At 39.0% G+C, this 25,696-nt stretch overlaps 1 protein-coding gene across 3 annotated transcripts in view; it reads left to right on the forward strand.

Annotated features, from left to right (window-relative positions):
• RGS7 (regulator of G protein signaling 7) overlaps positions 1–25,696 on the forward strand; it is a 514,737-nt gene that overhangs the window by 225,452 nt on the left and 263,589 nt on the right. For all 3 annotated transcript variants that reach the window (XM_058533555.1, XM_058533554.1, XM_058533556.1), the window contains one exon: positions 4,404–4,500. In XM_058533555.1, coding sequence (XP_058389538.1) covers positions 4,404–4,500 — 97 coding nt within the window. The remainder of the gene's footprint in view (positions 1–4,403; positions 4,501–25,696) is intronic.

Here is a 25,696-nt window from a genome sequence, read left to right on the forward strand (position 1 = left end):
TTCATTAATCTTCAGCCATAATAAGATGTATACTATTATTATTATCTTCATCTTACAGATGAGAAAAATGTGTCTTTGATAAAGTAACTTATCTGTTCATACAGCTTGTAAGTTGTAAGTAGCACAGTCAGGATTCAAACTCAGATCTGACTGGTCTAAATGCATGCTCTTAATCACTTGACTCTTTGCATTGAAATTATAATGTGCTGACAGCTGGAAGCAGATACATTTGTAAAAGTCTTGTTCAGTTTAATAGGTTCATCTATTTGTCTCTGATAGGGAACTGGCTCTTTGGTTTAAGTGAGGAAACTTACCCAGTTCTGAACACTGGTGATTATGTCCAGACTTCAATAATTTTGTAGCTACAAGAAATCTTACAGATCATCTGCTTCTAACCTCTTATCTTAGGGTGAAGAAAATAAGACTCAGAGAGAGCCTCAGAGACCCAAGTCACGCCCACCTGTCCTGCGCATAGTCCTATGTTCTGTTATCCCATGCTCAAAGTTTCCTGACCCTCGGAAACTGGCTTATGAGAATGAAAACACGCTCTAACCCTTTACAGCCCAATGCCATCCTTATGAAGATAGATTTATAATTGATAGATAGATAGATAGATAGATAGATAGATAGATAGATAGATAGATGGATGTGTGTGTGTACATATATCATCTTTAGGGATGCTGGAGATATCTGAGTCTTTTGACCTTAAATTAAATTGTCCCAAAGAGTTTTACAATTTATTGGATTTGCTTTTTATAGTCTCTCGTCCCTCTTGGTGTCTGACTCGCTCTATTAGTTTGTCTGCTTTTAGCATTCTCCGTCTCATCCAGTTTGCTATTGCTAATAGTGGGAAAGCAGATAATCCAGCATGTTAAAACCATGCTTAATATAAAAATAAATAGACTCTGAATGCTTAAGGGAATGTCGGTAAATAAAATGGATGTGTTTTTATATGTAGCCTTTGTGACTGCTTTTAGCTTTTAGAAACCAGATTGGTTTTTGTCTTGGCTTTTGCTTTTGTTTTATTTTGTTGTTTGGTTTGTTTTTTTGCTCCTTCTAGGCCATGGTAAGGTTCATGGATAAATCACATCTGAATAAAGATAAAAACAACTGAATGCATTTCTGTGATCACATTTTCAGTCTAGAACACAAATCCTATTTTTACATGGAGTTTAAAGTTTTTTCTATTGTGGCAATTATGGCTCTGAAAAATTGAAGATTTCAAAAACAACTCCAGAGGTCACTTTCACTTCTCAGATTCCTAATCTCGCTCCTTCTGGATTTGATGAACTGAGGGGTGGTGTGCCTTTGCAGAGAAAACACCTCTATGCATGGCGATGCACCTTAATTCAGCCCCCAAACAGAGGTGATTGTTGCCACATCCCGGGGTGCTCAGGTGATTAAAGTGGGAGTCAGAGAGGTTTCCATGTCTGTCTAATCCAGCCGGGTTTAAACCATTAAGCTGATAATACAAGGGTTTACAGGCTGGTACTAGGCAACGCAAAGGAGCTTACTCTTCATTTCTGAACACTGTATCGGGTGAATGAAGGGCAAACGGTGACAAAATGAAAAGTCATAAAAATGTATCTATTTCCACGTTTCTATGCTTAGATGAGATATCTTTATTACATGAAAAGAACTAGGGTATTTGGTTATTGTTGGGGTTTTAGGGGAGCCTGATAAAGGAAAAAAAAACCTTCCTTTTCTACCTGAATTTGAAACCAACTGAGAATCACAACCAAAGAGTAAGGCAGAGGGGTCACAGGGTCTCCTTGATTGCTGATAAGGCTGTTAATGAAGAGAGTTTGGGCACGTGTCAGCTTTAATCCTGAATCCCAGTCCTGAACAGACCTACTCCAGATCAGCAGAGTTGGAAGTGGGCTTCCCTTAGAAAAGGGATAGGCTAATTATTAGGGAAATGCAAATCAAAACTACAGTGAGATATCACCTCACACCCATCAGAATGGCTATAATTAACAAGGCAAGAAATAACAAGTGTTGGAGAGGATGCAGTGAAAAAGGAACCCTCATACACTGCTGGTGGGAATGCAAACTGGTGCAGCCTCGATGGAAAACAGTATGGAGATTCCTCAAAAAATTAAAAATAGAACTACCATACAATCCAGCTATCCTACTACTGGGTATTTGTCCAAAGAACATGAAATCAATAATTCACAAAGATATATGCACCCTTATGTTCACTGCAGCATTATTCACAATAGTCAAGATATGGAAGCAACCCAACTACCCACCAATGAATGAATGGATAAAGAAGATGTGGTATATATATACAATGGAATACTACTTAGACATGAAAAAGACAAAATTGTGCCATTTGTAGCAACATGGATAGACCTTGAGGGTATTATGCTGAGTGAAATAAGTCAGGCAGAGAAAGACAAATACCATATAATTTCACTCATATGTGGAAGATAAACAAATACATAGATAAGGAGAACAGATTAGTGGTTACCAGGGGGAAGGGGGTCAGGGGAGGGTGAAAGGGGTAAAGGGGTACATATATATGGTGATGGGTAAAAACTGGACTGTAAGTGGTGAGCATGATGCAGTCTATACAGAAACTGAAATATAGTGATGTATACCTGAAATTTACACAATGTTATAAGCCAATATGACCTCAAAAAATTAATTAAAAGAAAATAAAAGAAATGAGATCGACCCTGCAAGGCAGTTTTTCTACATAATCAGTCAGTCTCACTCCTCTGGAGTGGAGTGAGTTGGTAGGGGCAGAAACAGGCAGGAGAATTAGGCTAATGATGCTCCCCCCACATGAAAAAGAAACGTGAAGGATGGAGAACAAGCGTCCCCAACTATCAAGGGTGTGCGTGGGCATTTAAAGTCCAACGTTGATTGTCCATCTGTGTTCTATGCTTTGTGTATGTTGTATCATTTAACCTTAAAATACTTGACCCCACCTCAGCCCCAACCCACCCCTATGAACACTGTGAAAGAGTTACTATAAATAGTATTATCGCCGTTTTACGGATGAGGAAACTAAGGCTTCGAGAGGTCATTTAACTTGCTCCAAGTAACAGGATGATAATGAGAAGAGCCGACAGTCAGATGCGGATCTGTCTTACCTCAAACTCATTCTCCCCACATCCTAGTTATTTCTCATGCTAATAAATTTGCCTTATCCAGGCAAATATGTTTCTTGGTTGAAAACCGTTCTGAAACGTGGATGAGAATTTGATAATTCATTAATATAAAGTTTCGACTGTGATTTTTTTAACTTTTTATTTTGAAGTAATTTGAGACTTATAGAAAAGCTGCAAAAATAGTACAGAGAATTCCCATATGCCTTAATATTAACCTCTTATATAATTCTAGCATAATTATCAAAAACAGGATATTGACATTGGTACAACACTATTAACTAAACCACAAACCTTACTCAAATTTCACCATTGTTTTCAATATTAACTGTGAATTGTTTGAGGGCAGGAACTGTGTTATATTCATTTTCATATCATAGTGCCCAGAGGTGAGTCTGGTCTGGAGTCAGGATCAGTAACTGTTTGTGGAATGAGGAAACAAAGGAATGAATGTTGAGTTCTGTACTACAAACGTGCATGTGTTTGTGCATATACATGTGCCACAGGATTAGAAGCACACAAGGAAAGTCTGAGGCTATGGTTTCAATGAATGTTATTCAGAACTAAATTCCACATTAGACTTGGTAAAGCACAGCCCTTTAAAACTGTGAAAATTTTTCAAAAGCAAAGGCACATGTAGTAACCAGATTGAAAGAAAGTTAGATACGGTGGAATCCGCTAAATGGGCAGAAGGCTATGGTGTTACATTCATTGTATTACGTGTGTGTGTGCACGCGTTATTTCCTACCGCACCTCAGTAAATGCCTGGGGAAGAGAAGTAGGAGTTGCTGGCAGTCAAGTTTTGTATTCCTCGGCAAGTTTTTGAAGTTTACCCTAAACCAAAACATAGAAACTCTCTTGCTTGAGGAGGAAATCCAAGCAGAAGCTTTTAAGGTTTCTATTTTCTTTCTCACCGAGTTCAGTAGGGATAATGTTAATGAAGTGTGGATTTTGCTATGACAGTGGTTTCTGACGGCTTAAAAAATAAACACTCGTTGATTTCAACCTTTGTAACCAAAGAATGTGAAATCAGGAGAAAAGTAATATTCAAAGCACAAAATTCCCCTTAGTAGCTTAATGGACTCTGAAATGGGGCCACTTTTCTTGCTGTCTTCTCCATTATCTTTTAACCAAAGTGAAGGTATTAATGTGACAAAGTCTAGAAAGGCAAGAATATGGCATTAATCTTAGTTGGGCAAAACTGGTGTACAAATTTGTTGTGAGAACTAATTTTTATCAAAAGTTCAATTTACAAAAGGTTTTAATTGTTTTATTATTGTTATTTAGATGGAAGACGTCATCGCCCGCATGCAAGATGAAAAAAATGGAATTCCTATTCGTACTGTCAAAAGCTTTCTTTCCAAGATACCTAGTGTCTTCTCTGGTAAGTTTGCGTTGTAGCTGTTTGGTCCAGCACCTTTCACATAACTATTTAAATCTATTCTAGCTGTTCACTATTGAAACTCTTTCTCTAACTCATTATTCAATAACCACTTATGAAATGCCCATGCCATATTCAGCATCATGTTGGACTCTTCAAATGATAGTAAAACAAAACAAAAAATCAAAAATCATGAACCTACTCTAAGTTAATTGCAAAGACATAATGAACAAATGTGAAATAACAGAAATCAGTATTAAAATAAAGACGTATGAAACAATGTGATATAGATTGTATATAGAAGTTAGGAGGGTGAAAAAAATCAATAAGGAGTCAGGAGAAGGTTCCTGAGGAACAGTGATGAACTGAGTTTGAAAAAGGAGGAGTTATTTCAGCTTCAAGAACACTAGCACCACCAGCTGTGCATGCAGAACTGGGAGTGGGCACACTGCTGAGAACAGGATGGAGAGACAGGAACAAATCGAGTTGAGTCAGATTGTGAGGGTCTTTGAAAGCCAACCAAAAGAATCTAATTTTGATCTATGGGGAAATATGGAGACATTTAGCATTTTTGCAGGGAATGTTATGATGAAGGTGCTCAGGAGGAATTGGCATTGAGTAAGGGCCATTGTCACTGTGGTAAGGATAAGGCTCTTGTGGGAATAGTTTGGGTGCCAAGGTTCTGATATCCAGAGAGTCGGGGAATAGACAGGAAAAAGCATGAGGATTTGGTGAATACCTGGGCGTACAGGATAAAAGAGGACATGACCCAATGGTTTTTGTTTTTTTTTTCAGTTGGGTGACTGTGAGATAAAGGAATCATTATCAGAAATAGGAAAATCCCACAGGTTTGATTGGAAGTGACTAGAGAAAATGGATAGTAGTAAGTCAGAGATCGGTGCCCCGGGTCCACGAGACAGTGAACGCCCACGCTGTGGGGACCTGGGCGTGCTGGGGCCTGGGCTGGCGCAGCTTAGAGAAGAGGCAGAGTCAGACAGACCAAAGCCTGAGCAGCGAGGGAAGAGAGTAAGGAGGCTGGTGCAGAGCATGTGGAGGGGAGGGTGCTTGGTGGGTTTCATGAACAAGAGTTCTGTGATGCTTCCTCGGGAATGAGGATCAAAAGAAGACCAGTGATCAGGAGGCCTTCAGCCTGGGTGAGAGGCTAATAATTAGGACCAGAATACAAATAAGCAGGTTCAGATGCTGATGTCTAATAGCTGCACTGCTCTCAGGTGAAAGAGACAGAGAGCATGGAGCCCGTGAGAGCTGCAACAGAATGACATTTTGCTCTAAGAAAATGTGTCCTGTTTTTCCTCTTACTGTTCTTCGTGCCCACGTTGCTACACTTGCTTGCTCTTCCTTGATGATGCCCTGGATTTTCCCACATCTGGGACTTTACTCTGTCTCTTCCCTCCTCCCGTACCACTTCCAGACTTCCAGGTCATTCTGATTGATTGTTAAATTCTGTCCCTTCTTCAACGGTTAGCTCAGAGAACTCTTTGGAGACTGGACTTTCTTCCTCTGTGCTCTCAAAAACCTTATTTCTTGCCTGAGAGCAGTTATTATGCTCCACTTTATCTTATGGTTATTTTTGTATATATCCTATATCCCTTTGTAAATATTAAGCTCCTTGCAGTCAACCACTCAGAGAGTTAACTTTACATCTAAACACAAATATCAAAATTACTCATGTTTTGATGACCAATGGAAAGGAGAACTTATCTCCTTAAAATACTCAATACGGGGGTTGCAAACTGAAATACATTCAGAATCCGGGCAGGTAAATGCACTAAGTTGCCCATCTGAACTGGGAACTGTGGTCAGTTCAACAGTGCACAGCCTATCTAAAGGCATGCCAATTCAGGAATTTTTATGACAACATATATAAACAAAAAAGGTTTGCCCATCAGATTAAGCTGGGCTGTAAGTTTGAGTTATCTGCTCTAACGGTAAATCTAAAATTTTTGGTTGAGTTCTTCAAGTAGCAACACCTCATACAATTCCGGTACTATTGCATCGAATTCCAATATAGAAACCTATTGGAAGAACTCTTGATTGACAACATTAAGGTCTTCATTGAAAAGTAATATTGGATATATAGATTGAGAATGAACCATGAAATGCCTAATAATTGTAATGTTCATTAACATAAAACAACAATGGCAGCTATTAAATAAAGAGAATATCAGGGGCCGGCCCGGTGGCGCAAGCGGTTAAGTGCGCGCGCTCCGCTGCGGCGGCCCGGGGTTCGCTGGTTCGGATCCCGGGCGCGCACCGACACACTGCTTGGCAAGCCATGCTGTGGTGGCGTCCCATATAAAGTGGAGGAAGATGGGCACCGATGTGAGCCCAGGGCCGTCTTCCTCAGCAAAAAAAAGAGGAGGATTGGCGGATGTTAGCTCAGGGCTGATCTCCTCACAAAAAAAATAAATAAATAAAAAATAAAGAGAATATCAGTGGCATTTTTCCTATTAATATAATTAGTTTTTAATTATCATTCTGTGTTTCCTATTAATTTTTCTGGAGCTCTCTGGCCCACAGGTTTAATTAGATGCCTTGCTGTAGATTTAATTTTATGTCTCATATTTACCAACCTCTTTGTATTAATAGCCCCAAATTATAATGGCCTCAAGCCCCATTCATTTTGTCAGCAGTTTTTGGTCTTTTTTGGTAATTTTCCTCTCCTGATATTTCTTATGGTGACTTGAGATTGTTAATTCCTGTGTTCTTTTGTGACCCAACTTGCTGCCTGCTGCTTGCTCTCCTATATCTCTTTCTGCTTCTTCCCTCTCTCTCCGGGCCTGCCTCATATTCTACTGCAGAACTTCTAATAAAACAAGCAGTCTACTAACTTCATTGCCCTTAGTAGAACCAGAGACTGCTGTGGTAAATGAGTGATGTGATGGGTGAGAGGAGGTTGGTGCCATTGTTGGGGAAAGGAGTCTATCTTGTTATGGTCTGTTCCACACGGGAAAAGAGTCTCAAATATTAACTGAGCTCTTTCAGTTACCCATTTATGTTCCCTAAAGACTTTATGCTCAAAGCACGGCCCATGGGTCAATAGTATCAGCATCACCTGCAAATGTATTAGAAATACGGTATCTGGGCCCAGCCCGGACCTACTAAATCAGAACCTCAGTTTTAGCACTGGGGTTCTGGAAGTACTGCCTTAAGCAGGGGGCAGGGCTGGACTGGACTCCGGCCCTGGGTGCACTGGCCAACTTGCTTGTGCAGATCTTTCTACTCCCTTTCAAGGGCTCTGATCATTTGTTTCCCTGCAATCTGGCCTCAGTCAAGCCCACCCCGGTCCATCTAATGGTTTTCTGTTGTTGTTTTGTTTGTTTCACTTGTGGGAGGGAGAAGGAATTAGGAAGAAGAATCCAGTTCCTTCTGGTTCCTTTACTCCCAAGCCAAGTGCCTCCTCAACCCCTAAGACTGAAGGATGTTAACAGCTGTGTGGAGAGATGGGTGCCATCCAACTCCACCGGGCGGCATCCATGCGGAATATATATGTCACGGTGGCCAAGTAATGCCCACATCCACCTCAGATGAAAAGAGCCGTGTTGAGAAAGTGATGATGTAACCCCATCCTCTGACAACATCTGAGGTCCAGACCCAGAATCACATCGAAGAATCCCATTACACAGATAATATAACTGACAATGGTTTGGACTTTGGGGTTTTTTGATTGTCTTTCCCCCCTCCTAATAGTGCTTTTCCTCCAGTTAAACCTCCAAGACTTTTCTAATTATTTTGGTTTTGGAATTGTACATTTCAGCCTCCTGATATCCTTGGTCCCAAGATCAGAGGAAAGATCTTTGGAAGAACTCTCTGTGTTGGTCCCTTGAACTATGGGATAAGAGATGTCCTTGGGTAGATCCAATCACAGCATTGTTTTTTCCCCAGAATTGCCTTCTCAACTGCAGAGGTATCTCAGGCAGTTCTGTTGGTGGTATATGACCGGACCTCCTCTAGTTCAGGGAATGAGATCAGTGGTGGACGCTGACCAGAGCCTGGCCCGTCTGCTCTCTCTCTCCTGGGCTTCTGTTGAGTTTCCTGAACTTCAGCGAAGTGTGTGTGTGTCTGGCACTGAGCTGATGTAAACCTGGGGGCTAGACAATGACCGTGTGCAGAGAGAAGCAAGAGAAGCCTGTCTACAGGTTGAGAAAAATAAAACACATGTGGAAAGAGAAGCCGAGATGGTGAGGCAGAGAGTGCTGGCTTCCTGGTGGCTGTGCAGCTCTTGTCCCAGGCTTCAGGGGCTCATGCTGCAACCTGCACAGACTCCCTTTGTGATCCCTCATCTCCTCCAGGCCTCCACCAGAAAATATCTACCTTTGGTTTTTCCATCTTCTCCACTTCCCTTTTCTATTTCAAACTTTTCCTACATCTACAACATATTTGGCGGGGAGGTTCAGACGAATGCAAATTTCCAAACCCTGACTGCAGATATTTTAATTCATTAGGACTGGGATACAACCAGGGAATTAGTATTTTTAAGCTGATAAAAAAAAAAATGTATAGGTTGGCATCTGCTAGTCTTAGAGGCATGCTGACTATATTTTCCTTTAGGTTTTTTAACTCAGTTCAATGAACACTGATCAAATATCTGCTATGTTCCAATTACTATCCTGGGTTTTGAGGGCTAGTACTTTCATTTTAGTGGAGAAATAGACAGATTACATATATGTTGGCACTAAATGTTCAACTGGGATGATCAACTAGGTGATTTCTATTTGCAGAGGTTAAACAAGTCAGTTGTGGGAGCAGAGCTATTTAAACACTTCCACTTTATTTTATTTTATTTTTTATTGAAGTATAATTGACATACAATATTATATTAGTAACAGGTGTACAACGTAGTGATTTGATATTTTTATACATTATGAAATGATCTAGTTATCTTCTGTCATCTTATAACATTATTACAATATTGTTGACTATATTCCCTATGCTGTGCACGACATCCCTATGAGTCATTTATTTGATAACTGGAAATCTTTGCCTCTGCCTTTGATCCTCTTCACCTATTTCATCCGTTCTCTCACCCTCCCTCCCCTCTGGAAGCACTAGTTTGTTCTCTGTATCTATGAGTTTGTTTGTCTTTGCTTTGTTTGTTCATTTGTTTTGTTTTTTAGATTCCACATATAGGTGAAATCACATGGTATTTGTATTTTTCTGTCTGACTTATTTCACTTAGAATAATACCCTCTAGACCCATGCATGGCAAGATTCCATTCATTTTTATGGCTGAATAATATTCCACTGTATCTATATACCACATCTTCTTTGTTCATTCATCTTCAGGGGACACTTAGGTTGCTTTTATTTCTTGGCTGTTGTACCTAACGCTGCAATGAATGTGAGGGTGCTTATATCTCTTTGAATTGGTGTTTTTGTTTTCTTCAGATCGATACTCAGAAGTGGAATTGCTGGATCATATGGTATTTCTATATTTAATTTCCTGAGGAAATTCCATACTGTTTTCCATAGTGGCTGCACCAATTTACATTCCCCCCAACAGTGCATGAGGATTCTCTTTTCTTCACATCCCTGCCAATACTTGTTATTTCTTGTCTTTTTGATTATAGCCATTCTGACCGGGTGAGGTGGTATCTCATTGTGGTTTTGATTTGCATTTCCGTGATGATTAGTGATGTTGAGCATCTTTTCATGTTCCTGTTGGCCATTTGTATGTATTCTTTGGAAAAACGTCTATTCAGGTTCCTCTGCCCTTTTTTTTTTACTGGATTGTTTATTTTTTCCATATTGAGTTGTATGAGTTCTTTACATACTTTAGATATCAACCCCCTATCAGATATATCATTTGCAAATATCTTCTCCCATTTGGTAGGTTGCTTTTTCATTTTGTTGATGGTTTCCTTTGATGTGCAAAAGCTTTTTAGTTTGATGTAGTCCCATTTGTTTGTTTTTTGTTTTGTTGCCCTTGCCTGAGGAGCTATCTAAAAAAATATCACTAAGACTGATGTCAAAGAATTTACTGTCTATGTTTTCTTCTAGGAGTTTTATGGTTTCAGGTCTTACATTCAAGTCTTTAATCCATTTTGAGTTTATTTTTGTCTATGGTGTAAGAAAGGGGTCCAGTTTCATTGTTTTGCATGTAGCTGTCTAGTTTTCCCAGCACCATTTATTGAAGAGACTGTCTTTTCCCCATTGTATATTCTTGCCTCCTCTATCATAGATTAATTGATCATATAAGTGTGGGTTTATTTCTAGACTCTCTGTTCTGCTCCATTGATAAATGCTTTCACTTTATAATTGAATCTTCAACCAAGAACCTGAATTACATGTCCTTAACTCCCAAAAGAAATACCTTTACGAGGTTTGAGTATAATGATATAGAAGCCTTTAGAGTAGGCAGAGACATGATCATTTACATATTATTTTGTTAACTTTTGCAAAGTTATCATCAAAGATATTTACTTCCTGTTCTCTAAATTGCTCATGAAAGATCCATGAAATACATTTATTCTATAATAAAATACCAAGAAAATTTTGTCTTTGAAGATAAACTTGACTTTTTCCTTTTTTTGAAACAGTAAGAAATGTATAACCTGTATTTTCCTTTTCCTGTTTTCTCTGGTTTCTAGAAAGTTCCTTTCTTTTTTGTTTTGCTGAGGAAGATCCGCCCTAAGCTAACATCTGTGGCCTATCTTCCTCTATTTTGTATGTGGGTAGCCACCACAGCATGACTGACAAGTGGTGTAGGTCCTCACCGAGGAATTGAACCCGCGAACCCAGGCCGCCAAAGTGGAGCACGCCGAACTTAACCACTAGACCACCAGGCCGGCCTGGAAGTGCATTCCTAAATCTAACATTTCATTTGTTTTTCTCATCTGACTCATCACTGACATATCTACTTTCCTTTTTCTTCTAATTGGTTCTTTGCCTGTCTTTTATTGCTGCTGTTTTAATTTAGCATGTGGATGTGTGGGTGTGTGGGAGGGTGTGTGTGTGTGAGAGAGAGAGAAGGTGGTGGAGGGAAGATTAGAATTGTAAATTGCTTCAAGTCGTGCTTGGAGGTAGATAGGAATAAATTCGGAAGAAGTATCTGAGAGGTGTCTGCAGTGTGCTAAGGAGTTTGTTTTGCCCACAATCCTTAGCGTTCAAGTGGGGCTACATCTTGCCTCTGAACTGAAACTCTCCATCACATTATAAAATGAACTATGAAGTTCCAATATTACTGCATGAGAGCTTCAGAAAAGGGCTCATGCAATTTTGATACAATTGTATCTTCAAATTGGAAAAAATAACTATAAAGCCAAAAATACAATATTTGCAGATTTTTCTGAGGATTTTCTCTGAATGAATCCCACAAGTCTTATTCCTACATAATAGCTATTGCCCTAGAATTCATATCCTGTAACTTATAATGCTTATTCATCTCTCATCGGAAAAGCTTTGGTAAAGCAAACTATGACACTCTTATCAGCTGAAAATCCTTTGTATTTAAAATTTGAATAGAAGTTGAATAGAGATCCCAGTCCAGATGGAGCACAAAAGTTTGTGAATAAAAGAGGAAATGATTAATGTTACATTTTTCACGGCACTTGGTCCGTCTTTGATAGCATTTTACAACTATACCATTTATCTTGGCTACTTGCATATTTGAGTGAATTAAAACTGACTGCATAGGTTTTCAGTTGTTAACAACAAGATATTGCAATAGGGGTTTTTTGGGTGCTTTATTTCTAGAAAATATACATTATAATAATATTGAATTTTATTTGATGTGGATTTTTTGTTGATTCACAATCATGGGTGCTTTATAGAGTTTAAGCGTATTATAACATAAAATAAATAGGTTTTAAGTCCTGATGAGAGAAAAAATTGCTTCTTCAATATTTTATGTTCTAAGAGTTTGAATCAGCCATTGGGATTTTCTTTTTAATAATAAGGATTGTTTTAAAATAAAGGTTTTTAATTTTGATTTTATATTTTAAAATAGCACTTATATATTATATATAACAATTACAATAACAATTAAAAGAACAATTACTTTTATGTTATATATAAGATATATATATGTTTTGTTTTACTTTGGAGGAAAATATTAGCAATTTGGGAGCCTGCTATGTGGCTAGTGGCTTTCAATATATTGGTTTTATTCCTTACAACACTTCACGGTAATTATCGTTGATCTCTATTTCATAGAGAAGGAAATGGAGGGTCAGAGAGCTCAAGTTTTGGGCCCAATTTTGCACAGCTTACTAATATTCAAACCAAGATCAGTCCAATCCAAGATCCTGTTCCCTTTTCACCACCACCGTGGGCTGCCCCCATAAGTGTAGTCTTTTGCACGTGCCCGTGTTGTTTCATGATGACCAATGAACACATTTCAGCATCTATAGGATTCTAAGCACTGGGGACCCTTACGTGGTCTCCCAACATGTCCCCCTTCCAGATGGAAAGTCTTTGGAGTACTTGTCAAAAAGACCTGAGCTTTTTCTCCATTTTACCTCTGAGGACTTGTGTGACCTTGAGAAAACAGCTGCACTTTCTTCATCTGTAAAATTGAGAGGTTAGACCTGACGATCTCTAAGTTTCCTTTCCACATAAGTTCTATAAATAAGAGAACCCAGTGAAGGGGAAAGTGTGGGAAAAAGATTACTGGAAGCGAACACAATAGACCAGACTATTCACGAGACAGCTGGAGTGATAATGCATCAGTGGAAATCTTATTGTCTTTTCCTTCCCTGGCCAATGCCGTCCACGCCTGCAGCTTTAATTACAAGCTTTATGCACCCTTCCAAATGCATACCTCTAGTCCAGATCATTTCTCTGAACTCTAAAATATTCAACTCCTTATGCAGCATTTCCACTTGGATGTCCCAAAGGAACCTCAAACTCAACATGTCCAAAATTAAATTCATAGTCTTTTCCTCAGCCTCTTGCCTGTTTTCTGTCTCAGGAAAGATGGCACAGCCGGAAATGCTGAATCACATTGACATCTCTTTCTATAGCCCTCTCTTCTCATGCCTGTTTCATCAACAAGTCTTGTCAGTTTTTCCTTCTAAGCAGCCATCAAATCCATTGGCTTTTGACCATCTACTCTTGCATTGCTCTAGTCATGCTGTCATCTCCACTCACCTGAATTATCGCATCGACCCCTTACCAATCTCCAGACCCACTCTGCCCTTCATCCTCTCTTTCTCCATGGGACAGCCACACTGCTGTTTTCAAGTTGCAAATCTGATCCGTTGAAATCCTTCTCTCATTGTAGGATTAAGACTAAAATCTTTAACAAGACTCCTAAGCAAAAACATAGTTCAATCCCTCCCTGGCTGTCAGACCTGTCTCAGCACGTTCCTTCTTGCTCTCTCGGCTCTAGCCACAGAGGCCTCTTTTCATTTCCTAGGCTTCACCGTGTTCCCTCTTGCCCTGCGCGCTTTCCACCCCTGTGCTGTTTCCTCTGTTTGGAATGCTCCCTTCCTTTTTCCCCTTTGCTCAGCTTAGACCTACTCGTCTCAGGTCTACCCTAGTTTGCTTTCTTAAATGCACTCAGAAAACTATATTCTTTACTTTCAGAGTACTTTATTCCATTTTGTAGTTATAAACTCATTAGTGGTGGTATTTGATTAATGTCTGTCTTGCAGACAATACTGTAAACTACAGGAAGGTTCCATATGCTCACTTTTGAAACCCCAGCGTCGAAAACAATGTCTAACATAGGAGGTGTTCATTAAATATTTGTTAAATGGGTGAATAGTAATTGCAACTTTTAAAGGAAATATTTGCATTCACATGGATTGTGAAAGTGGTTACATATTGTGATTGCGAAGCTTTGTCAATATATGTTAAGTATTTGGATTTTTAAAAACCTTTTGTCCAAATTTTTTTTGCCCTTTAAATTGTGTTCAAGTGAAAAAGAATTATGAAATTATTTTTATTCATAGTATAATCACATGAGGAAGAACATATGCATTAATTCCTTGGTTTCTTTGAGGTGGGCGCCTGGAGCTGGCTGTGTCCCAAGCGGTGTAGATCCCTATTTGTTAATAATAAATTAAACATGCCTCAGGAGCCTGCTGTGTTGTGAGCATTTTGCCAGGCCTGGAGATGCAGAGAAGTAAGACCTGGTCTCTGTCCTTGAGGAGACAGATCTGTCTAGTGAGGAGATACACAAATGGATAAGGTGAGATAATTTCCATGATGGAGGTGAACCCAGAGTGCTGCAGGAGTGTGTGCAATCTAACCCACGTTCCTGGGGTCAGAGACATTTCTTGGAGAAGGTGACATCTGAGATTCACAGTAAACGATGAGTCAGAGTTAGCCAGACAAAAGGGAAGCACTTGTGTAAAAATTCAAAGGTTTGAAAGGGCATGATAAGCTCAGGGCACTTCAAAAACCGCAGAGTGACCTTAACCCGAGGATGAAGTGTTTGGAGAGTGTGGAGAGCTAAGTTTAGAGAGCAAAGCAGAAGATGGGAATTAGAATGGAAGGCAGTAGTTAGAATTTTGAGGAGTTAGAATTTTATCCTCAAAAGAGTAAGTAATAATTGACAAATTTTAAGCAAGGAAATGACGTTATCAATTTTTTAATGGAGATCTCTTTGGAATATAGAGAATAAATATCAATTTGTAGAGAAAGGAGACGTGGATGGGAGATTATGAAATCCTGACACAAGATAGGTCCAGTGGGATTTAAGAAAAAATAGGATGTATAAGAGACTTTAAGGACTTAGAAAGGACTTCATTACCAATTTGATTACAAGATTAGTGATATAAAGGTAGTGAGAGAGCAGATGAGTTAAGGGAGAAGGGACTGCCAACAACAGCACCCATATTTATGATCTTGAGAATGAATGCACAGTGAAGCCTTTCACAAATGAACTGGGAAACACAGGAGATCTTCTCTCTCTCTGTGTGTGTGTCTCTCGTCTGTGTTTTCATGGAGATGATGTAGAAAAGAGATGACAAATTTTAAACATGTTGAATTTTAGATACTCATAGAACAACCAGGTGAAATGTCCAGCTGTTGGATATACAGATCTGGAATTCATGAGTATCAAGCAACACAACAAGTAGATGAACTCTATCTACTCTTGGTAGATTGTTGGTTAGAAGCCAAGTAGATGAGCTCTCTCTTGGAGTTGTGTGTGGATTGAGAAAATCAGAGGACCAAAGACGGACCTCTGTGGAACAGAAGCACTTAGGGATGAGCAGAATATATGGTTCGTGCATGCTTGCTCTTAGGTCCTGGCCAGCAGGATAGTTTGGCACAGTTCGCTTGGAGCGTCAAGGGAGACAGACTCAAGATGAACCATAAAGACCTTGTGTAAGTGACCGGGAATCACACTGTTCTGTGTCTGGAGACCTAGCACTCAGTGAATAAAGACCCCAGTGGTTTTCTCTGAGTCTTAACAAAGAGAACTAGCTTGTATAAGCTTGAAACCGATGCTTGGCCAAACCACAGATAATATCTCTAGAAATATCCACCACCACCCCACTCCCTGCAAATTAAGCTAGCTGCGAATGGAACATGCTTGCAGGCACGATGCTCCATGATTCTTCAGGGTATGTGGATGTTCTCATATTCTGGACGCTCAATATTTCAGTTATTCTAGATCCTGGTGAAATAAGGCTTTACCTACTGGATGGGTTTTATTTCTTTCAGTAGAGTGACTGGGAAATTGTTTTGTTTCCAATGTCAGCCACAGCAGGAAACAAACCAGAATTCTCTTCTCAGTTCTTTGTAAATGGTGTAGTTTTTCATTAAACTTGAATTGGACCATGCTTGTGGAGCAGCCCTCTGAGATCAGAAAAGTCTGCAGGGCTGCCTGTCGGCAGCTGTCGAATAAAAAGGTCCCTAGTAAATCAGGTTATTTAAGGTGTTTGAAGATTGAACTTACTGAACTGATTCTCAGGAGCCAAAAAGACGGGTGCCTGCTGTGAATCACCAAGCACAGTAAATAGGGAAGAAAATAGTCAGAAATTAATAGGGAGTTCTAGTCAACCGTACCTGTGTTTCATATATTTCTCTTTTGTCTTTTATGAGCTTGAGAAGGTTCTCCATCACAAGTATGTTAATAATTAAGGAGTTGAATGTCTTTGCTGCTGTTCCATCGCTTAATTTTGCAGCTTAATTCCCTCATTGTCATCTGAATTGGTCACTTCTAACATGTTCTCATACAAATGGCTTACCACCAATTGACAAGAGCAAAATTTGTGGTCAGAAGAGTTTTCTAACAGTCCTTATGTTGTGTGAGGTTGGCTGGCCTCGTCATTTTTTTTTTTTTTTTAACTGCCTTGTTGAGGTATGATTAACATAAAAAAAAGCTGTACATATTTAATGTATACAATGATCAGTTTGGAGATAAGTCTACACCAATGAAACCATCACCACTATCTATGCTGTAAACATATTCATCACCTCGTAAAGTTTCCTCCCCCTCTGTTTATTTATTTATTTCTCAAGGAGGATAAGAACATTTAACATTTAAGCTACCGTTTTAACAAATTTTAAAGTATACAATATAACATTGTTAACTTTAGGCACCATGCTGTACAGGAGATTGCTAAGACTTATTCATCTCCTGTAACTGAAACTTTGTACTCTTTGACTGAGACCTCCCCACTTCCCATCTGTCTAGCCCCTGGCAACCACCATTCTACTCTCTGCTTCTGTGAGTTTGACTGTTTTAGATTCCTCATAAAGGTGGTATCATATATTTGTCCTGTGCCTGGCTTATTTCACTAGGCATAATGTCCTCCAGGTTCATCTATGTTGTCGCAAGAGACAAGATTTCCTACTTTTTCAAGGTTGAATAATATTCTATTAGCCTCAAGTCTTAAGCTCACAAAAGCATCTTTAATTCTCTACAATCCATTCTGACCATTTTTTCCTCTCTGTTCTATTCTACCTCCCAGCAAGTTTGATTAACAAAGGAAGCCCTAACCAGTGACATGTTGAGTTACTCCAATTACACAGAAATAAGAATTGTTATATTTCATATTACTGAATATGGAATAATTATTTATATTTTATGATTATTTTGGTCCTCTAACAGTGTACACAGTTGTCAGTGATGCCTGTGGTTTTCAGCCATGTATATGAAAACTGAGCTGTATATATGAGCTTAAAAATCAAGTTGCCTTTAAATGTAATAATTTGAATATCTCCTGCCTCTTGTCTTTTATTCCTCTAAGGGTTGTATGAATATTTATTAGTGTCATGGAGGGATTATCTATGTAGGCTTAAACTTATCCTGTGGGTAGCTGCAGAGGGAAGAAGAAAAAGGAGCCAGCATGGTGATGTGCGCTGGGCCAATGCAAGTTTTAATAAGTACATATTTTGTGTCCAAATGCTTTTGAGAACAGCTTTCAAGATGCCTTGTATGTCTTAAACCTGATTATATTTGGAGTCAATTTAAAGACAATAAGAAGAAGTAATATGGAATATTTTTGTGTAGAGACTGAAAAACTAGGTAATTCTAAGATGCTTCTAAGAGTCGAAGATGCTTCTTTCTGAAACTAACATCTTAGTGTGAAATATTTTTCATCTGCTGTTGGAATGGCTACCATGGGTTCTACGGAAATTTGGAGAGAAATAGATTGCTTTTGAAAACAATTCTGAAATACGTTGGCAGAAATAATGCTTGTAATATTTTACTTTTATAATATCCCAAAGAACATTCAAGAATGCAAGGGTGAAATTTATGAGCAGTAAATAAGAAAGAAAAAAGCATTCTAAAAATATTGGCAGTTCTTGAAGTTCAATTCTGAAAAAATAATTCTTGGAGAAAACAAGACATCTACAAGAGACATGAAGGTTTGCAAAAAGCCAGTCCTTTCTTTGTCATCTTCCTGACACAACTCTCTGACAAAGTGACGAAGCAGTTGCCACTTAGTAAGTACACAGTCAGCCAAGCAGGGGGGCAAGAGGAGAAGCTAAGGTGTCACATAATCAAATAGATATTTAAATCATCTTTGCTGTGAAAGATTCTTCACCTCCTCTTGATCGTCACTCTTTCCTTATCGAAGTGATTAGAAATAGTAAAGAATTCTAATCTCAGCCACTTTGGACTCTTTGGCGTATGTTCTAGATAATCCTCTCTCTAATAACTAAATACGACTGGGAAGTGACAAGATTAACTATTTATTAGGCTTTCACTGTATTTGTAGAGAAATGATTTATTTTAAAATATGATTGAATCAATTTGATATGACCGAGATGAAAAGCAAGCTCTTGCTTATTTTCAGCACAGTGCTAGAAGAAACAGTACAAATTCAGGAACATGAAAATGCTTTGATTTCAGCTCTAGCTTTCTTTCTAGCTGTAAAGGCCCAGGAGCTGTTTTCTTTTTCAGGGTAACTGTATAGATGGTGTCATTTCCCTGTAATACTTTCTGAACGTCTGAATTTGCTATTTCATATTTTATGTGAATATTATTGGGAGTGGACTTGATTTTATTCTTCAAATAACCCCATTCCAAAGAGGAAAAATTCTGTCCAAATACATAAATATATTTATCAAAGTCTACAAGTAAGAGCCCTCTCTGACTACTACCTGTGCTGGTTTTCTGGAAGAGTTCTATTCCCCTATCTTTTACTCAGGACATCATGGATTCTCCCTATGATGTCCTTGCTAGAGGAAAGACTCTTCCCAAAACGATTGAGTCATTTTGTTGCTGTATGAACGACAGCTGTAAATAAATCTCTGAAGATAGATTGTTCTACTTAAGACTATGAACAGAATCAAGAGTAAATCATTAACAGTGGGCCAAAATACATAATTTACTGTGACAAATATCACTGTGCCTATAAAATACTGGATTTCTATCCTTAGTAAGCTCTCTGGAAAATACTCCAAGAACCATGTGGATGGACTTCTAGTTCTCTCATTGCTACCTGGGAATCTGCCATGATCCATAGTTAAATGCAGAATGAATGTGCAAACACATAGCCAAGATTCTGTGAAGAAATATCAAGCCTCACTAATATTGTAACTTCTTTTTTGGACTTTGGGGAAAGGGGCAATTGATGTACTTTCTTTCGAATTTCCAAAGACCGTTACTACGTTTCTACTAAAAAGGACTGTACATGGCAGTGTTGGGACTATTTTGGCATGGTTAAGGAGCAATAGAAAAGGCAGAAAATGTAGGGCAGTTATAAATGAACAACTTTCTGGAAGTCTGGAGAGTCCCAATTGGTGTTGAATTTTACCTTAGCCTTTAAGTGTTATCTTTGTAAGTATCTGGACTCTTCAGATTTACAGGTGATGCCTAATTGTACTAAAAAGTACAAGCCAAGCCAAGAAGAAAGACATCAAAGATGAGAACACCAGGATATGGGAAAGTCCAGAAATTTGTCAAGAAAGATAAAATTTAGCCATGTAGAAAGCAATACATTTATAAAAAATAACTCAAAGTCAAATTTTGGGAGGATAGGTTCAGCACTAAGAGTTAAGACCCTTGAAAGGAACCAGAGGGCCACCAAGAGTGTGGTCCCTAAAGTGACTGCCCTTTTGTCTTCCTTTGATCAACAAAACCACGTAAGGTTTCTAGCAAGGTGCTGAGTATAACATGGGAGGAAATTGAATAGCAAGAGAAAACTGTGCTACCCACATTGAAAACCAGATGAATATGAGCTCCTCAGAATTAGCGCCATCTCATGCCATTTTTTATCCAACCTCAAGGCCAACTTAACAGAGTTTGAAAAGATTCAAAAAAGGGACACCCCTTGAAAAGGCAGCTTTTGGACATAAAAGAGATATTTGTAATCTATATAGCTTAAGTAACTAAAAGGTAGAACTTGTTACCTGTCATGTGTTAAAAATATAAATAGTTCCAAAAGGGTTAGATCCCTATACATAATACATGGACAAGAGATGAAGAACAAAATGGAATATTTGGGCTTTAGCCTCTTTTTTTTTTTTTTTTTGGTGAGAAAGATTAGCCCCAAGCTAACATCTGTTGCAAATCCTCCTCCTTTTGCTGAGGAAGATTGGCCCCAGCCTAACATCCATGCCCATCTTCCTCTACTTTAATTATTTATTTATTTATTTATTTATTTATTTATTTATTTAGTGAGAAAGATCAGCCCTGTGCTAACATCTGCCAATCCTCTTCTTTTTTTGCTGAGGAAGACTGGCCCTGGGCTAACATCCGTGCCCATCTTCCTCCACTTTATATGGGATGCCGCCACAGCATGGCTTGCCAAGTGGTGCATCGGTGTGCACCCGGGATCTGAACCAGTGAGCCCCGGGCCGCCACAGTGGAGCGCGCGCACTTAATCACTTGCGCCACTTGGCCGGCCCCTTCCTCTACTTTATATGTGGGACGCCTGCCACAGTATGGCTTGATAGGCTGTGCGTTGGTCCGCGCCAGGGATCAGAACCTGAGAACCTTGGGTCACCGAAGTGGAGTGTGCGAACTTAACCAATACGCCACCAGGCTGGCCCCAATCCTCATTTTTTGATGTTGATGTTACTGGGAAATTCAATATTTCTGTGTGTGGCACATAGAAAATGAGCAATAAATGGAAACATTATTGTAGTTATTACCACCAATATTATGACTTTTATTACCACCCCTGGGGGCTTGGATAAGGCTCAGATCTGGATATTCTCTTCCCTACTGTATAGTTAACCTGTTGTAAGACCAAGGGGTTCCTATGTTGGATGCCCTGTAGCATTTACCACAAGGTTTTCTTAGTAGGTACTTAAAAGGTACCTGTTGAATTCCTGTCACTTTCATTAAATAATAATCATTCCCTACATTCTCAAGGTACTTATAGCCTTTAACACTCTTTAATGTGCCTTATCTCCTATTCCTTACAACAAATAACTATACATATCAAATTGAAATCTTCTAGAGAGACAAAGACTTGTTAATTGCTCTTTTCATATCTTATCATTTGAACTTAAGACCATTTTCTATTGATTTTGATTTTTTTCCTTAAATAAATCACATTTTGACTTTCTTAACTAATTTCCTTATTATTATAATGTCAATACTCAGTGGGTTGTGCCATCTGGACAATTACTGAAAGAACAAAACAGTGAAAGTCAGAGGCAGTCTTGCAAATTTCTCCTGGGAGATTTAACTGATGCAGACCTATTAAATTTTCATTTTGTAGTAACCTACTCTGGAAATTGTTCCTCAGAAATGTCAACTTTTCCTTAAAGCAACAGACCTGAAAAGCTTAATTTTGTTCATTGGTGAGTTCTTTTCTAAAATCCTCAGAAATGATAGATTGCTAAAGAAAAGCCTATTAAAGGGGAGTTTTACTGCTTTGAATTAATACGTTAACATTGCTTTCTTTTGAGACGAGATCAAAATTAACTCTAGGGATAGACATTTAGTTAGGATGACACTAAAGTCTTCATTATCTGCAAGAATGAATAAACCTTGATGACTCAATTACTAGTCTGGATGTGTTTTTGTGAAATAATGAATTAGTGCACAACACGTTCAAGGTGCATTTATGATCTGACATTTTATACTGCCTTTTTCTTCTGATGACACCGTCTGGGTTTCTCTTCATACCTCTGTCTCTCGGAACATATGTAGAAGGGCTGCAAATTTTCACCTCCCAGTGGTTCTAGAATAGAGAACCGTCCTGTCTTTACTCCCATCTTATCTCCAGCCCCCTGCCAGCCTGCATTAATCTTCCTATCTTTGGCTTTTCCTAGCACTGTGTTCTTCTTCGTGGAATTTATTTTACCCCACATTTTGTCCTCGATGGGCATGTAATATGATTCTTACTAGAGGCTGTCAGCACCTGGAGAACTAGAACAATCTCTCATTTCAATTTGTATCCTCTGTAGCACTTGGTGTCTGGCACATAGTAGCCACTCAGCAAATGTTAATGACTTCTCATGGGACAGCTGATGTCTCAGGCATTCAGGCACATCCACAATTTCACTTCTCAATTCCTTGGCAGCGGAAAGAGCACTCAGTCTAATTACTTGCCCTGTTGGCATCCAGCGCTGTACGATGCTTTTATCTCAGCAGGGAGCGCTGGAAAGATGGTGGCGACTCTGCTTTGCTGTCTATTACTAGCTGAGATGGGTTTCAGGTTGGAGAATCAGGAAATTGAACACAATTTTCAAATTCCTCCAGAGTCCAAAAACACTTTCAATTTAAATTTTATTATTTGATTTAAAGTGAATTTTTAGAACATTGGACATTCCCATATTGAAATGTAAATATTCTTCAAAGCCTGTCTGGAATAGTGGAAAGAGGATATACTGGCAGTAAAGAGACGTAGATTTAAGTCCTATTTTTCATGTTGCAGAGGAGAACATTTTATGTTAAAAGATGGCTCTGGTTCGGATGCATATATGAATATGAATGTGTTTTGGTCATAACAGGTATCACAGCAACTGCTGGCATTTAGTGAGTGCTTACAATGTACTTGGCACTCAGTGAATATTAACTTTTTTTATTACTGTTATTTTTTATTTTTATTTTTTGGTGAGGAAGATTGTCCCTGAGCTAACATCTGTTGCCATCCTCCTCTTTTTGCTAAGGAAGATTGGCCTTGGGCTAACATCCGTGCCCATCTTCCTCTGCTTATACGTGGGACGCCTGACACAGTATGGTTTGTTGAGCAGTGCATAGGTCCACACCCGGGATCTGAACCCATGAACCCCGGGCTGCTGAAGCAGAGCACGCAAACTTAACCACTATGCCACTTGGCCAGCCCCTGTAAATATTAACTTTTTAGTTGTATTATTATAAAATATAAATATTAGTGTCCTTACAAAGATAAGTGAAGTTCAGAGAACTTGCCCCAGGTAATACTGTTAGTAAGCAATAGAGCTGACATTTGAATCTAGGTTAATCTAATGTGTATATATTTATACACATTATGATAATACATATCATAATTATATGTTAGATAATATTTCATATTATCTAACATATAGATAAATATTATATATAATATATATCATCATCTGATTCCATAAAATAATTTGAGTTGTTTATCCTTCCATGTCTCATTCTGCATTTGGCTCAGAAAATGCTCCTTTCTTTACAGAGAAATCAGTCCAGAAGAGAATTCTCAGGGTAAAGTGACATGGGTAGTAATGAACTGGCTTTTTTTTTTTTGAGACTTGGTTACTTTATAAGCCTCAATCCATTCGTCTTAATGCATTGGTGCCTTACCCAGTTAGAGAGGAGGTTGTTTAGGAGATGCAAACAGTCAACGAAGGAGAAGAAAAACAGCACACTGAGCTGTGCTGAAGGAGAACAGAACGGGGTCGTGGAAGGAAACAGAACAAAACAGAACAAAAATAAACAGAGAATAATGGCTAGAGGGCTAAAGAAGGGACTGTGCTTGTGCAGACATCCCTGGGGACCCATCACTGCCCCAAACGCCCTGGACCCTCTCCCTTTCCCCTCCTCCTCCTCCCCTTCCCCTGACTCTGACCTGCAGACACAGGGACGAACGTTCCCAGAACCCGGGCCAGATCCTGGCACGTCCAGAATTCCACAGCAGCAAGTCCATCGCTCCTCTCCCAATACCAGGATGATCACATTACACAGTTTTCAACTCTGTTCTTATACTGATCACAGCACAACATATTTGTATCCCTGTTAGCCAGTTTTGTCTCTCGCGTTTATTCTTTGGGTCAGATTTCTACTAACTTGTATCATTTGCTGTAACTGCTCGGATCTGTTTCCAGGGAAACAGCTGCATTTTCTGTGTAAATATAAGATTTGGTCTTAACTCCCCTTTGTCACATTTTATTACAAAGAAATATGTGGGGTAGTTGTTTATTTTTAAATTTCTTCTTTGAAACATTTTCTTATGGAAATCATGAACAAAATTATTCTTCTGAGCCAATCCCATTTTTCTTTTCCCTGTACGCAGGACTTTATTGAGAAAGGAGAATAGTTGATTTAAGAGGGTTTGTTTGGACCAGAGAGAGTCAGAAAAAGAAAGTTATGAAGTTGGTTTCTAGTTTTCTCTCTAGCCTGTGACGTGGAACGAACTGAGACCATGACCTCTTTCTTTAGCTGGAGATTTGGAGAATTATTTACAAAAGATCAGATCTTATCATGTAAACAAAAATGACAATTTTGAAAACTACACCCCCTTTTTTTTTTTTGCAGCATTGTACCTTGTCACTGAGCAAACTTTTCCGTAATGTATATTGCAGAGTGCTTAATTTTCATTTGAAAGAACCTAGCTCTTCCTTTAACCAGAAGCCATACACTCAGACTGGATCTAAATGAAGAGACACTACAGTAAGTCCAAAGATCAATTTAATGTGATTTTAGGTCTAATCATTATTGGTATAAGTGACAAATTTTTGCCTCATAATAGTACTAGGAATTTAAACTTTACTATTCATTCAAACCTAAATATCTATTGAGGATGCTTATATATGGAGCTTCAAATTTGCTGTTCAGAGATTGCTCAGGGAGGCAGTAAACCAAAAAGTGTTTATCCTAGCCCCACTAAAATTCTAAGATTTTGTGAGACCAAAATTTCGCATTTGAAATAACTGGGGAGGAATGGAAGACAGTTTATTGTTAAATGCTGAGTTGTTCGTGTCTGTGGGGATTCACAGTGGAGGGAGGCCATCGAGGAGAGGTGGAATGGTCAGGCAAGGACTTCATCGAGGAAAAGGGGAGAGATGTGGAGGCAAATGAAGGTCATCCTAGAAGAGGCTCAATCTGAGAAACTAACACCTGAATCAAATAGAGTCATCTGTTCCAGACGTCAGAGCAGGTACAGATCGCTCCCTGTGGGGTCCTCAGGTGGGCTCCCCCATGCTCAGGATAATCTTAGGGTGGCTTTGAGTGTTAAGACATTGAGGGTTGAAACCTACAAATTGCCACTTCAAATGAATTTGGAGCAGAGTTTGTTGATGTATGTTTCATTCCAAGAGTCAACCTAGAAGATGCCTTCAAAGGAGTTGCACCAATGATTTAAAATGTTTGGAAAGAAAAGTTGGATGTAAACTTGATATAAAGAATCAACGGCCGCTTGGTCACTGTCACCGCAGATAGTGGTATCTTAAGGTGACAAGCTAATTTGGTAGCTCTTTTTAGAAGGACAGTTTTCATGGTCCATACATCTGCGTGAGATCGTGTGTTTTTAGTGACCTGTCTCCCCCAGAACAAATTCCATCTTGGAAATCTTCCAGGGCCCATCAGTGGAAGATAGGAAGAGTATTGAGGCCTGGGCTGCATGTGGAAGGTCTGTCTTCTCTCTTTCTC

This window comes from Diceros bicornis, chromosome 38 (assembly GCF_020826845.1).
Source record: "Diceros bicornis minor isolate mBicDic1 chromosome 38, mDicBic1.mat.cur, whole genome shotgun sequence".
Classification (NCBI taxonomy): Eukaryota; Metazoa; Chordata; class Mammalia; order Perissodactyla; family Rhinocerotidae; genus Diceros; species Diceros bicornis.